The 14327-nt window shown below is 46.6% G+C and overlaps 1 protein-coding gene across 1 annotated transcript in view; it reads left to right on the top strand.

The window, feature by feature from the left end:
• The window catches only part of NPC1 (NPC intracellular cholesterol transporter 1), a 47666-nt gene continuing 33339 nt past the window's right edge, over nt 1-14327 (top strand). The window contains exons 1-4 of the mRNA XM_032654001.1: nt 1-169; nt 10813-10935; nt 11860-11966; nt 13913-14088. Of these exons, the coding sequence (XP_032509892.1) occupies nt 113-169; nt 10813-10935; nt 11860-11966; nt 13913-14088 (463 nt within the window). The 5' untranslated portion in view covers nt 1-112. The remainder of the gene's footprint in view (nt 170-10812; nt 10936-11859; nt 11967-13912; nt 14089-14327) is intronic.

Genomic DNA, 14327 nt, shown 5'->3' on the forward strand with positions numbered 1-14327 from the left:
AGCTGGCGCTTGTTCCCTCCCTCAGGCGGCGCCGGACCCAGACAGACCCGGACGCCGATCGGAGCCTGCCAGCTGACCCTCACAGACGTCTGCAGCCCGGCGCCACGGCAGCATGAGTGCGTGCGGCCCGGTCCTCGGCCTCCTCCTGCTGCTGCTCTGCCCGGCGCAGGTGAGCGGCCGCCGGCGACCCGGGCAGGCTGTGGGGGACGTGGTGAGGCCGAGAGGCGGGGAGGGCTGCGGGCTGTGCAGAGGCTCAGGCGCCCCCGGCCCCAGAGGGGACCAGCCGCGGGTCCAGCGGATCCCGGGGAAGTTGGTCTAGCGATGGAGCCCCTGGAGGTCCCCCCACAGCTCCCCGGTGCCTTTCCCCGGCCACGCGGTTTTCCCTGTGGTCTGGAAGACGGTGGCAACTGGGGGCTGCTTATTTGACCTGTTTGGAGCTCCTTTCACCTGTGGTCACCTCGTTTCTGGATTTAGGGTGTGGGGTGAAGAGAGGAGGAAGAACATGGGCAGAGAGGAAATAGGGTTCGTATTATTTAACCTGTCTTTCCCCCTTAATTCTGCCAGATGCACGCGAATTCTTTGTAAATGTGTTTAGAAGATCTGACCACTTTATTTCTTCTCCTCCTCCCCTAAAGGTGAAGGAGGGAGGGGAGATAAAGTTAGCAATCCGTCAGGCCCCAGATTGGAACAACCCTAAGTACTTTACAGAAGGCAGCTTGGTCTTCTAAAGAGTGCAAGTTACTTCTTACCCACTCCCTTTACATCTCTAGAAGCTGAGGCCGACAGGTGCACGGGTTAATTGGATTTCGCAATACTAGCCGTGGAGAGGAGGGGCCTGGAACTCCCTGGGTCGGCTTTCCCCTGGTTTGGTAGAAGCCCTGGGCATGAGCGCCTCGCTGCTATTTGTGTGTCTAGTTTTATCCTTTAAAACTGTGGGTGTCCGGAGGGATGTCTAAGGATTTAGTGCTGATTAAACCAGATCCGGATGGGAATCCCAGGTTCTCGTGCCCACTCATAGGTGTGTCAGTGATGAGGGGGCAGTGAGTCCCAGGGGAAGGCAGATCAAGGGGTTTCCTGCACCAGGAAAAGCTCTCCTGAGACGTCTGCATAGTTCTCAGCAGGGGGGTAGGTGTGGGTGACCGGGAAGGGCCTCCTGTATGTGCGTGTGGGCGTCGCCAGGGGTGTGGGTTTGTGGAAGAGCACACACCTGGTGGGCAGGGGAGGCAGAGGAAAGCAGGTTTCGGGGAGGTGCTTTGGAATGGGGTCAACCGGTAGACCGCCTGCTAGCTCTGTGGCTTTGGGCTCATTACTCTTTCAAGCCTAACTTTTTCTGAAGATGAGCAATTCCTCATACGGTTATTGAGGTCCCTTCATGCATAATGATGTTTGGAGAGATCGCATCACTGGTAAAAACTCAAGAAATAGCAGCAGTTATTTGCTTTGAAAATACAGCTATTCAATTTCCCGAGAGTTTTAGGTTAGGATCTAACAGGCAGGCTTCACATGGTTAAGTAGCTTTAATTTATCTCTGAAATCCTTTTACCTCAAGGTAGCAGCCAGGGCTGATGGTAAATGAGTGCCTCTTCTCCTAGGACTTTTGGGATAGGTCAGGGGTTGGTCACAAGTTTCTTGCAAAATGCCTGGAAGCCTTGAGAGGGTTTGCAAATATGAACTGGAGACCCTCGTGTTGATATTTTTAAGATTAGCTCCCTCATGTCTGCAGAGGCTTTCAGTACCTGCATTTCCTCACACCTGAAATGTGATGGGGGGGGGCGGTTCCCGCTTTTAGAATTCTCACCAGTGATAAGCAGCTCGTCTGGGTTGAGTCTGAGCACCAGTAAAGTTCTGTCACGGAATTGCAGACTAACTGTCCTTCATAAAGTCTGAAATACCCTTGTGGGGTGGGGGATTTTTGCTTTCCTTAACTTTTAAGTTTTACAGGTGATGAAATCACATTACTAAGACTGCGTGGTTTTTAAACCTTGTGCTCATCCAAATAATGTGTGCAGTTTTGAGAAGTAGTACGCATCTCTCCTGACTGTAATATTTATAAGCTTTTTCTTGAGGGACTTGCACCATAATGAGGCCTGGGTAGGAATTAGGCCATTAAAACTGCTTTTCCTGAGGAGATTGGGAATGGGTTAATCTTTCAGCCTGAGAGCATTGAAGAATAACTTTCTGAAATTGGAGCGAATTTGGGTAATCTTCCCCAGTCTCTCCCATTCCTTAATTGATGCTGTGATCAGTTATTTTACTAACATAAGTAATCAAGGGAGAATGAGGCTTTTTATTATTAGCAAGTGGGCAGAAAGAAAACGCCTTGCTGAATAGGTCTTTGTATTCCTTCAGTGTTTGTCATATTACCCAGAACAAAGAATCCTCTTTCCTGGGTAACCCTTCCCCTCCCTCCACTCCTCCTAAAAGGGATGCTTTCAGGGGTGTGTTACAGATGACACATTACCTGTGCGGAAACCTGGAGTGGGCCGTCTCTGACCTGATCTCAGGTGCCTCGTCTGCTCTTTCACCCACAGATCTGTGAAGGGCACCAGCTCTCCAGCCAAATAAACTACTTGCTGTCAAAACCCTGCCCATCTTCCAAGGCCCGGTTCAAAAGCATCTTCATCTGTGACGTTGTTATTCTGTTCCCCCAACTAGAATGCCTTCACTCTGAAGTTCTCAATCTTCTTTTAAACTGCTGCAGGAGCAGCAGCGTTTACGGCCTGGCACAAGACTTGGAGTTAAAAGACCTGGTGTGGGTCTTGACTCTTCCTCTTACCAGGAGTGATCTTGGGCAAAGGCAGTCTCCTCCTCTGTAAAATGGGGTTAACAACTTCACCTACTTCTCAGGGTGCTTGTGGAAAGACAGAGAAATATTGTTTGAATTGAACTACCGTGCTGCAGGCTCCTTGAGGGCAAGAACTATATTTTACCATCTCCAGCATGGCCTGAATCAACAAATCATTGGGCCTTCATGGATTTGGGTGAGGGAATAAGATCGGTGAGGCATTCAGAGGCTACTAGAGATCAGAATTGGATTTGCATTTTTTGTCTCGGTGATTGCAAAGATCAACGGTGGCCCGACAGGCTTTCCTTTGCTTGGAACACGCTTGTTATTTTCAGTCTTTAGAATATTTGCTTTGGCAAGAAGACTTTAAAACACACACACACACACACACACACACACACACACATACACACAAACCCAAAAAACCCCTGCTCTCTCTGATGCAAGTGTGCTCTTGGGGGATTTGTGAGGGAATCTTTAGAATTGGGCCACGGAGGAACTCAAATTACCGTCATTCAGTAATTTCATAAATGTGAAGTGAGTGCAATGTAGGATACAATAGTAGATTGAAAGAATCACCTAGTCAGAAAGTGGTCTGTCTACAAACTGTAAAGTGCTATGTAAAAGTTAGTAGTTACTATCCCTGTCTTGTTCATAGTTGATAGGAGGACGAGTGGATACACAAAAAAATTACAATGCAAAGAAAAGTGTGCTCTAATAAAGGGACAGAATGTGATGGGGAGTCCATTTTTGAGCTGAGTGTTGGAGGGTGAATTAATGCTTACCGGGCGGATGAAAGGAAAACTGGAGAAAATGGGGGGGAAAGTTACCCGATTGTTACTAAAAACCATTAAACTGTACACTTCAATGGTGAATTTATGGTATGTAAATTATCTCAATATTTTTAAATGGCATCCTGGATTACAAGAGACTAAGGAAAAAGGAATTACCTAATTTTTGCATAGTACTCCATTGCGATGACACCTCTGGTCTTGTTTTAACCTCCCAGGACTCCTTAAGATAGGTGTGATGCTGTTTTTCCTGTTTTACAGATGTGGATATTAAGGCTGAAGTTTGTCTCAAGGTCATAGTTGGTACATGGCAGACTGGGGCTTGAGCCACTGTCTTCTGACTTCCGGGCTCTGCTTTATTCAAATTCAGAATATTGCTGCCAGGTTATTCATATTTAGCAAGCTCTGTTGAATGGGTGTTTAGCAGACGTTCTACTTGGCCAGTAACATTCAAGGCATGTTGCTGGCTCCAGTGTGGCTTCTCCAAAAGCCTGTGATAGATCAGGGGTGGATTTAGCCTACTGGCCTGACCCTTGGTTCAATTGTCACGTTGTGTGAACATTCCCTAGGAAAACACCTGCGGACAGTATACACCCCCATCCACTTTCATGGTTTTGATTTACCCTTGTGGCTTTTGGATTATTTTTCAAACTCGTGAGTGTGGGAGCTCAGAAATGTCTAAGACTGACTAATAGTGTGACCTTGGGCAAGTCAGTTAAACTGCAAGCTGGAGGGGTTATCTGTAAAGTGAAGATTGGCTGAGCCCATCTAACTCGAAAAATATATCTAAAATACCCATCTAAAGGCGTGCCTGGTGCTCACACAAATTATCCTTTGTTATGTGGATATGTTTACCCCAGGTTGGCTATAAAACAGAGTTCCAGAGAATTCCGTCAATAAAAGTCAGAGCAGACCAGCCTCCACCCCAAATGTCCTGTCATATTTGTTTGGTCTGCATACCTGACCCCAAAGGACACAGCAGGCAGCTTAATCTCTGGACAGGATTCTCTGGGCCACTGCCTCCTGGGTTATCCTGACTGGCCAGGCCAGCCCCTCAGCTCCACCCCTCGCCAGAGCTGCAGCTGGGTGTGTCTCCAGGTTCCATCGTGAGCTTTACTCATCCAGGACAGCAGCAGAGGTGAGGGGCCCAGGCCCTGCACTGCATCTGCATGGGATGGCCAGGTACAGGCCTGGGGCTGAGGACAGTCACTGGTCCTGAGAAAGTGAGTCAGGACTTGACAGCTGCCTAGAGTTGTATGTAAATGGTAGTCATCAGTCCTGCAGCTGAACAAGGCTGTGTGGAAAGAGGGACACCTGTGTAGGATGATAGTGGAGGGGACAGCCCATCCCTAGCACATTGTCGCAATCTAAGGATACGTCCATGTACAGACTGAGCTGAAGTTTGAACACTGCAGCAGCTGGTGGGGTGGGTGTGGGGGTGAATAGGAGGGAGAATGCTTAACTTGGCATTCAAAATCTTGTTTCTCATTACTGGTTTTCTCACTTATGAGCCATGTGACCTCAGAGAATCCTCTCTGAGCTCCAGTTTCCTTACCTGTAAAATTCTGTGATACTACTGCTCCATGGGGTGTCTGAGAAATAAACGAGGCAATGAGGGAGAAATCACTCAACTTTTTGCCTGGCACTCAGTTGATGTTCATTAAGCATTTGAACATGAGTTAATATTTACCCTGGAGTATAGAATTCTGTTGCTGATGTTCAGAGCTTCTCCGTGTGATAAGATGTGCTTTCAGGGAGCTCCCAATTAGAGTCTGTTTAGCAGCTGCTAGAGTTGCTGACACGTAGCAGAAGGGGCATTTTTTTTTTTTAACTTTCCTGAACTATTCCTATTATTATTGAAAGATGCTTCCCTGTGCAGTCATATATCCAATAATTAAACTCTAGAGCATGTTGTGAAATAACCATGTGGCCTAACCTTTAAAAGCAGAGATAGCGTACCTAGGCTTGTAACTACTAAATTCTGGGTTAAAGCCAAAGCAACTTCTTACATAATCCAGTCAAGCTCCTTCAACTCATCTTGTACGTTTTGACAGTTTCTGAATGAGTGAACACTGGATGAGATACTATAGAAAATTTCAAAGGAAGTATAACACCTGGGCTCTGCCCTTTAGGATTCTGTGGCCTCACAGGGCATTCGAGACCAAGGCAAGAAAATACTCTTGCAACTTCTGCCTTCATGCGCAACTTTGTGATACTCATAAATTCTCCTTGATCTTAGAGCAGGAGCCAGCAAATTATGACCTGGCTAGAGCCTGTAGCTGTGGATAGTTTTCTTGGGACACACCCACGCCCATCTTTTACCCATTGTCTGTGGTTACTTTTGAGCTACAGCAGACAAGGTTGAGTATGTAGCACAGAGACCTCAGGGCCCACAAACCTATCATATTTAATATTTGGTCCTCTAAGGAAAAGTTTATCCACTGCGTCCTGGTGGATCCGCAGGGGAGCTTGTGGAATGTAAGTCACAGAGAAATGGTTCGCCTGAGCTCTGGGTGCAGGACACCTGCTGACTCAAGCAGTGAGGATGGATTCCCGTGAGCACCAGCCAGGTGCTGCCTGGGGCCAACCTGCCTCTGCCCCAGGACAGCTCACCTGACAGGGGAACACCATGACCAGATCCAGGTGATAGGAGTCAGAGTTAAATTTAGTGGAGGCAGTGAGTCTTGGGTGAGGCTTGTAAACAGGGAGGCCGTTCCAAGATGGGGGGGACTGAAATGTGTGGAGAAAACAAGGGAGGGCAGACAAGGGCTGGAGTCCGGCCTTGGGGACCCCGATAAATACATTTAGAGGCAGTTCAGGTAGAGTCAACAGCCAGTCACGGAAGGTAGTAGAGATTATGTAAAAGTTACTGCATTTGGGTGTGTTTGCGTGGATATATCTCTACAGGTTTGCCTGTGGGAGGGAACTGAAAGCCCGGAAGACCTAGATCTAATAAGTTAGCATTGGTTAAATCTGAGGAATGGGGTGGCAGTGGAGAGGTAAGGGGGAGCTTCCAATGTTATCTCATATACACCTGTAATGTTTGAATATTTGTGATGGGTGGGTGCTCTGTAATTAAGGAAAATAAAATCTACACTCATTTAACATTTTAGGAATCAGACAAATGTTTAAATGCTTAAATAAGACAGTTCTTGTGGTCATGAATAGCTCTGTAAGACTGGTCAGTGCCCATGAGATGAACTGTGAAGAATTATCATTCTTTGAACTTGTCCCGCACCGACCCCAAGTGGAGCTTTGACAACACCTGTTATTAGAGACTCTGGCTGTGTCGCATGACGCTCAGACCCATGGTGTTCAACTGACGGTCACCCTTCTCTGTTTAATCTCAGTATAACCAAGAACGTGCTGTCTGCAGTCCTTGTCACTGGGCTTTTCTCTTACATGGTGAAGGAAGGGCGTCCGAGCTCATGTATTGTGATAGAATACACATAAAATCGACCATTTTAAGTTAAAGTACAGTTCAGGGACATTAGGTACAACACATGTTGTGCAACTACCACCACCGTCCATCTCTAGAGCTGAGCTCACACGCAGTCTGGTGCCCTTTGGGCTCTGTCAGACCTCCAGCCTTGGTGGGTTTATTTCAGTATCGGGCAGGCTATGTCCTTCCCCAGGTGAGTATCATTGGTGTGAAGTCAGCACCAGTTGTTCTTGTATCAGAGCAAAGGCAGCTTTCACCCAGACACCTTGCTTCCCTGAGAAAGGAAGTACGTGGCCTGTACCTGAGCCCTTGATTGCTCGGCGTGCCCTTAGTCTTGGTGTCGGCTTGTGCTGCCCTGACATTCCAGGAAATCTCCCAGGGATCTTGAGGTGAGCCGTTGTCTTCGTTGATAAAGTCCGACCGCTGGGCCGTGGCACTTTGGAGCCTGGAAACCCCAGTTGTTCGGATGTCAGCTAGGTTCTTGACGGGCTGCATAGATGAGCTCGGCCTAGTCAGTGGTCCGCTGAGGAGTGACCCTCGTGCAGCATAAGGAGTAAGAGCTCCAGCTTCCAAACCAGCCAGGCCTTGGGTCAGGTCTGGCTCTGCCGTTCTCAGTGGCCTCAGATGGGTCACTTTACCTGTGTAACCCTCAGTTTCCTCATATGTGAAATGGTGTTATTTTAGTGGCAGCCTTACAGATCTGCTGCGGGATTGAGGTGACAGGGGCACCCTTATCCAGTGCCTGGGTGCCGTGGGCGTGGCGTACCCCCATGGGAGCAGACCATGTGGTGGGAGGTGATGAGGTGGACAGAGGATGGCTGTGGGCTCGCAGGGAAGGGGTTGCGGGGGAAGGGGTGAGGGAGGCTGCACCGGCGAGGCTTCCCGGGAGGTTGGTGGGAAAGGTACCTGGGCCTGAGCCCCTGATGAAGAGGGCCTGGCGATGGAGAAAAGACTGGTTTCCTTTTGAGCACCTGGGCTGTGCAGCAGGCGGTTGGAGGTGCAGCTGGAGAGGAGTTGGGGGTGGTCTGACTGAGCGGGAGGGTGAAATGGAGCAGCCTTCCTGGGCAGGAGCAGGTGAAGGAACCAACACAGAGATGAGGTTGAACACGTGGGTGAGGAGGAAGCCAGGTGGTGGAGGTCCCCAGGGGCCTCGGCACCAGCGGGGCCTGCGGTTGAAGGAGATGCTCGGGTTTCAGCTGTAGGTGAGCCGAGGGGAGTCGGGGAGAGAGACTCGAGGTGGGGAAGAGGCCTCCCCACCTGTGCAGCCGTGTGAGTGAGTGCACAGGCGCACAGGCCTGCACAAGGGATGGGTGATGGACCCCCCTTGAGGGAGGACCTTAATCATAGGGTTGATTATATCTTATTGAGAGTCTGTTTCTGGAACTAGAATGTTCTGCTTTGAATCCTGGCTCTGCTGCTTTGGGACAAGTTATTTAGCCTCTCTGCCTCTGTTTGCTCATCTGTAAATTGGGCATAATAGCACCTCCCAGGACTTCCCTGGCGGTCCAGTGGTTAAGACTCTGCGCTTCCACTGCAGGGGGTACAGGTTCCATCCCTGGTCGGGGAACTAGGATCACGCATGCCGCGCGGTGTGGCCAAAAAAAAAACTTCCCTTGTGCATCTGTTGTAAGGATTCATTGGGTTAATATGTAAGAACAGTTAAAACAGTGCCTGGCACACAGCGAGTGGCCTGTGAGTACCTTTGGGCCCCGCCGGTTCATGCTTCTTTAGGTAGGTGACTTGGGAAAGCAAACCTAAGAGCAGTGACTCAGGCCCAGTTTTTTCCTGGCCCTAAAGAAACCACGAGCAGTTTATTTTCTTCAGGTCTTTGGATCCTCTTTGGTGAGGTCCCAAACAGTTGAAAGACATTGAGAATAATTCCTTACGTTTGAGTGGTAGTGCTTTCTAGTTTCCTAAGCACTTCCTCCTTTATTCCCGCATTCAGTGTTCACACCAGAACTGTGACGTAAGCGGGGTTTTGAGTGCAGTTCACAGGTAGGAGACTCCTGCTCTTCTCAGCCAGGTTACCTGCTCCAGGTGCAGCCGGGCGCAACATTTATTGAGGAACCCAAGACTCCTGATCTCCCGCCCCTCAAGCTCAACCCTCAGCCCTTCCTCCCTACCCCACCCCCCGCCCCATCTCTTCTTGGTGGGTGGAAACAACCTTGCTTTGAAACAAATAGTGTAGATTATAAAGGATCTTGTAAATAGGGACCAAACAGCATTGGATCATCTTTATTTTCCCGTAGAGTGCTAAGTGCTGAGGAAGGGGAACTTAGACTCCAGATGTCCGTCCTGTTAGTCATGCCAGAGTTGGCGTTTTTATGACTGGATTCCTGCCACTCCTGTGGGTGATGTGCCAGAGTGCCCCCTGGCCGGGACCTGCTTGCCCTGTTGGTCTGTTGAGAATTCTGTGAGGGGGAGTCCAAGGGACGTGTCCCTTGTGTGTAAATTACGGGTCAGTATCAGCAGTTGTCACCCCTCCTTAGCTTATTTGCCTTTTCAAACTTCAGTAGATGGATAATGACCTTTTAGTGGGAAACCCAGAGTTCTGGAAAGAGCAGTACTTTCTCTAGATTCGCTAGGTTTATGGACATAATTATGAGTCTTTTTATATAGAAATGGTGGAATTTTGCAACTTCTTGCCAGAGGTTTGGGATATGGCGTTGTTAAATGCTTGTTGCTTCCTCATTTGTATAATTTCCCTTCCTGTGGCCTAAATATATGACTTTTAATGAAACAAGATGGGGTAAGTCATAATTTCTGTTTTAAAAAATCTGAAGAATGAATTCAGAGACAAGTCATTTGGGCCCTGAGATTTCCTCTCGAAACCCCTCAACCTCCTGCTTGTTTTTCCTTTCATGTCTTCAAGGCCTGTTGTGGGATTTGTGTCTTGATGCCGGCGACCAACACAGCCCAGCTTAACTCCTTGCAGTGTGCGGCCCGTGTGCCACTGCCCCTGGAGAGAATTCACTTTCTTGCTTCTATGCCGATTTTTTTTAAATGACTTTTCCAACAGGTATCTTGGGATCCATGGTTGCTTCTCAACAGTCTCTGTTTCCCTACACGATAGCTGATTGCAGGGTCATGCCGGCCTTGACCCTGGCCAGCTTGGTGGAGCTTGGTGGCCTTGCTGATGGGATGAGTCACATGGTGCCCTCCTCCCCCCAACCCCACCGTGTGACTCACGTGGGGAATAGGAGTGGCTCTTGAGAAATCTTTACACAAGAGGTTTTATGTTTTTAAGATTCTGAGGGGATTTTCCTTAAAGTGAGCACATATCTTGCCTTTTAGTTAAATCTCGAGGACAAAGTATTCATTCTTCTCCTCCTTAAGGTCTTTTCTTCACATTACTCATGGTGTGCTGATATTAATTAACCTTAACAGATACGCAAATGATCTTTCATTATTTAGACCTGACGCAGTTCCTTATACAGACGTGCAAAAATAGAGCCTTAGTAATCACAGACTCACATACTATCTTGCTTTCTTCTACACTGATTGTATGTGGAACTGTAGCTTCCTCTTATTAATAAATCTAGCAGGAAGTAGAAATCATGTAAATAAGGAATTTCTGTTACCTCCTTCGCTGACTGACTTGACAAGTCCATTTTGGTCTATTTTAATTAATATTTGTCAAAATGTTAAACTAACCAGTGCCTCTTGCTGTTACTTGGCTTTGCAGGTAACCTTGGAAGCTTCTATGAATGGGGCTTGAGTGGGTGCCCTTTGCTGTTGAACTTTGTGTTATCCCTGAGGCCCTAATGAAGCGAGTTTTGGGTTGACTTTTGTAGGTATTTTCACAGTCCTGTGTTTGGTATGGAGAGTGTGGAATTGCATCTGGAGATAAGAGGTACAACTGCAGATATTCTGGGCTACCAAAGCCGTTGCCAGAGGATGGCTATGACCTGGTGCAGGTGAGTTAGTTGTCTTGGGCGTTGGGAACACAAAATGCTAATCAGAGATCCTCTGCAATTATACCTTAAATATTACCGTGGGGTGGGGATAGAGATGAAATGAATGGGCTTTTCTCATCCCAAACTCTTATCTGTAGCACAAAGAAGATAACATAACTCCAGAGGCGTAATTTTTGGGGGCTTACTATACCTTGCTCATAAAGTTTCCCATTATCAGGTTACTACTTAGGGACTGATCTTGGTACCTCAGATGTTGCTTTAGCAGCTTCTTCAAAATACACTCAAAGTTAACTCTTTTTGTTCCTAGATTTCAGGACTTGAGTGGGCGAGGCTGCTAAGTGGCTGTGACTCCGTTGTCCTCTGTTCACTTTAGTGATTCCTCCGGTTTCCACCAAGAGCCTATGAACTTTGGCTGCTACCAGGAATCTGTTTCCTGTTGTCTCTTTCACCATCCCTGATACACAGGGATATTAGAAAAGAACTGGAAATATCCAGGTGGAAAGACTGGTCTTAGAGGCTGCAGTTTACACGATAGCGGGTCATCTGGACTTACTCCTTTCATCAGAATTATTAAAGGCATTTGACATTCCCTGAAGTGACTGATGGAAAGAGTAAATAGCATTCTGGTTAAACTTAACCAAATAACCTAAAAAGAGGTAAAATGATTGTCAAGGGAGGAAAGTGAGCTTCCCAATTAGAAAAAAAAAAATTAAAATACCTCTACTGCCTCTACTTCTGTGAATCCTTAGTTATAAACAGTAAATATGATAGCCTTTTAAAAGAATTCTGCAAGCACTTTGCATATAGGTGTCTCACCCTTGTGTACCTAAAAAGGGCGATATGAATAAAATGGTCTTATATTTGAGGAATGCTTGTCCTTATTTAACTGTGCTCCTCTGATGTCCGTGCTTTCTCACCCAAAAGGAACTCTGTCCAGGGTTCTTCTTCGGCAACGTCAATCTTTGCTGTGATGTTCAGCAGCTTCGGACATTGAAAGACAACCTGCAGCTGCCCCTGCAGTTTCTGTCCAGGTGGGTTGACTGCCAGGCATGCAGGAAAAATAGGTCTAAAAGTTAGCTCTTGTTTTAAGAATGCTATCTTATGACTTCTCAGAAATAAACAGTAACTTCTGATAAGGTAATAATTATCAGACTCAGTTCTCTCTTTACATTCAGAGTTGCTACTTGGTTTTCCTCTGAGATGTCTTCATCCCAAAGGGGACCTGCACTGGGGTCTGGGTCCCTTCAGACTTGAGCCCCTTCGTGCTGTGGGGAGGAGAGGGGTTCCTGCCCATTTCTCTGACCTGAGACCCTCCTCCGTGCAGTCCTCTGCATTGCCTCCCTCCCCTGCTTTGTGCGTGGTTCTCTCTTCCTATGGTGACCCAGGCCTCATAGAGCCGGCCTTTGGTAACTGCTCAAAGCTTGTTTTGGCAGAGTCGGCTGGTTTTGTCAAAATTAGTTTGCCATCCAGTGTGTTCTGTGTGACCGGGTCAGTGAAAAGGGCTTTGTAATACATGTTCTCTAAGCTTACCCAGCAGTTCTCGAATGTGCAGAAGAACCAACTGGTGGTGGTCTTTAGATCAGCATGCTGAGCACCCTGATAAAGGCGGATGGGAAGGACATGTGCTTCTCTATGCAGGTGTCACTGCAGGTGACAGGGCACAAGTCGGTGTCCACTCGGAAACTTAGCTTCTTCTCAGATTTTCAATCGGCAATATAGAGTGGAAAACCATCTGTAAATTGTTCTCTGAGGACAACAAACAATATAATAGATCAGAAAGTTGAGACTCTAATCAGGCCAGCTTATCTTGTGGAAGGAAGCCTAGTCGATGTTGCTGTAGCCAGATTGGAGCTGTCAGTTAGCCAAAATATATTTATCTAGCACCTGCTCTACGTGAGGTATTATGGGCGTAAACATCAAAAGATAACCAAGTTTTCCCCGTGTTGTCAGAGGTAGCAAAGCTTTATTTATAATAGCAAACAGTAAGATGCTAATATGGAAAACTATGCAGCTGTCCAAACTGATGATTGTACAGATTAAGTGGAGTACCATAGAAAGAGGTTTGTAATTTATGGAAAGTAGTAGAAAACTGTGCACCCCAAGAGCGAATTCTGTTTGAATGGTGTAATTGTCGTTCCTGTTTGTCACAGTAAAGCACGGAACTCCTGAAAGCAAGTTAGTGTGGGTGTCTGCTCCTTCACTAGACCAGAGGCTTTGAAGGCTGGGACCACACCTTCCTTGTTCTGTGTCACGTGTGGTCGTCTGGGTGGGTTCAGAATAGAGAGCAATCCTGATTGGTTTTGTTGCAAGAATGCAAGTCTGATGAAGCAATAGCTTTTACAGATAACGGTGAACCAAAGAGGAGAGAGAGGTCTTCTGCCACATAACTGGTCAACATTAGACGCTTAAACTTTGAACCTGGAAGACAGCAGACAGTTGTGGTTCTTAAGAAAACCCAGGTGCTTCTGAAATGCATGCAGCCAGAGGACACCACTGCTGTTCTCTTTATCTTCTCATGTCACAGGGAAATCCTCTTGTGTTTAGAGAGAGCCTAGGATTATCTGGGGATTGGAAGAGAGCCCTTCAGTAGGTTATAAGATGAAAACTAATGTGTAAATCTCATTTTTTCCCTCTTTTCTTCTCAATCAGAATTGTCACCATGATGCTTCTAAGTCCTTCTAACTTCAAGACAGAGAAAACATGTCTGAATTATAAAGTGCAGAATTCAGAGAGCATTTGTCTCTTTTTGAGATTACATCTGGGCAGCACAAATGTAGTAATTAGGGCAGTTTCTAAAGAGGTGTCTTTATTTTAACATGAGGTTTTAGGTTTGGAATTGCTGGGTTTAATATGTCCTCATGGTAATCCATTTGCCATTTTACAATAAATTTTCAACATTCTTTGTCTATTTTAAATCATCTTTTTGCTGGCCCTATTATCCGTGAAATCATACAGAGCAGTTTACTTTTCCTTTTAGATGTCCATCCTGTTTTTATAACCTAATGAACCTGTTTTGTGAGCTGACATGTAGCCCTCGACAAAGTCAGTTTCTGAACGTTACAGCAATGGAAGATTATGTTGATCCTGTTACAAACCAGACAAAAACAAACGTAAAAGAATTACAATACTATGTTGGAGAGAGTTTTGCCAATGGTAAGTAAACTTTTAACTTATTCCTCTTTTATATTTGGTATCAGGACAGTGGATCAAATTGTCCCTTTTTGTTGTCCTGTCAACTCTGTGAAAATGAGTTTTTAGTTCCATTGGCCTTGAAATGTGAGTTGTTGCTTTGCTTGTATCCTGGGACTTGAGCTACAACCTTTTATACAATCTCCTTAAAGTATTTGCTTTAACTCCTTCCTAAGTATAAGTTCCCACATGGAAATTTTTAG

This window comes from Phocoena sinus, chromosome 14 (genome assembly GCF_008692025.1).
Source record: "Phocoena sinus isolate mPhoSin1 chromosome 14, mPhoSin1.pri, whole genome shotgun sequence".
Lineage (NCBI taxonomy): Eukaryota > Metazoa > Chordata > Mammalia > Artiodactyla > Phocoenidae > Phocoena > Phocoena sinus.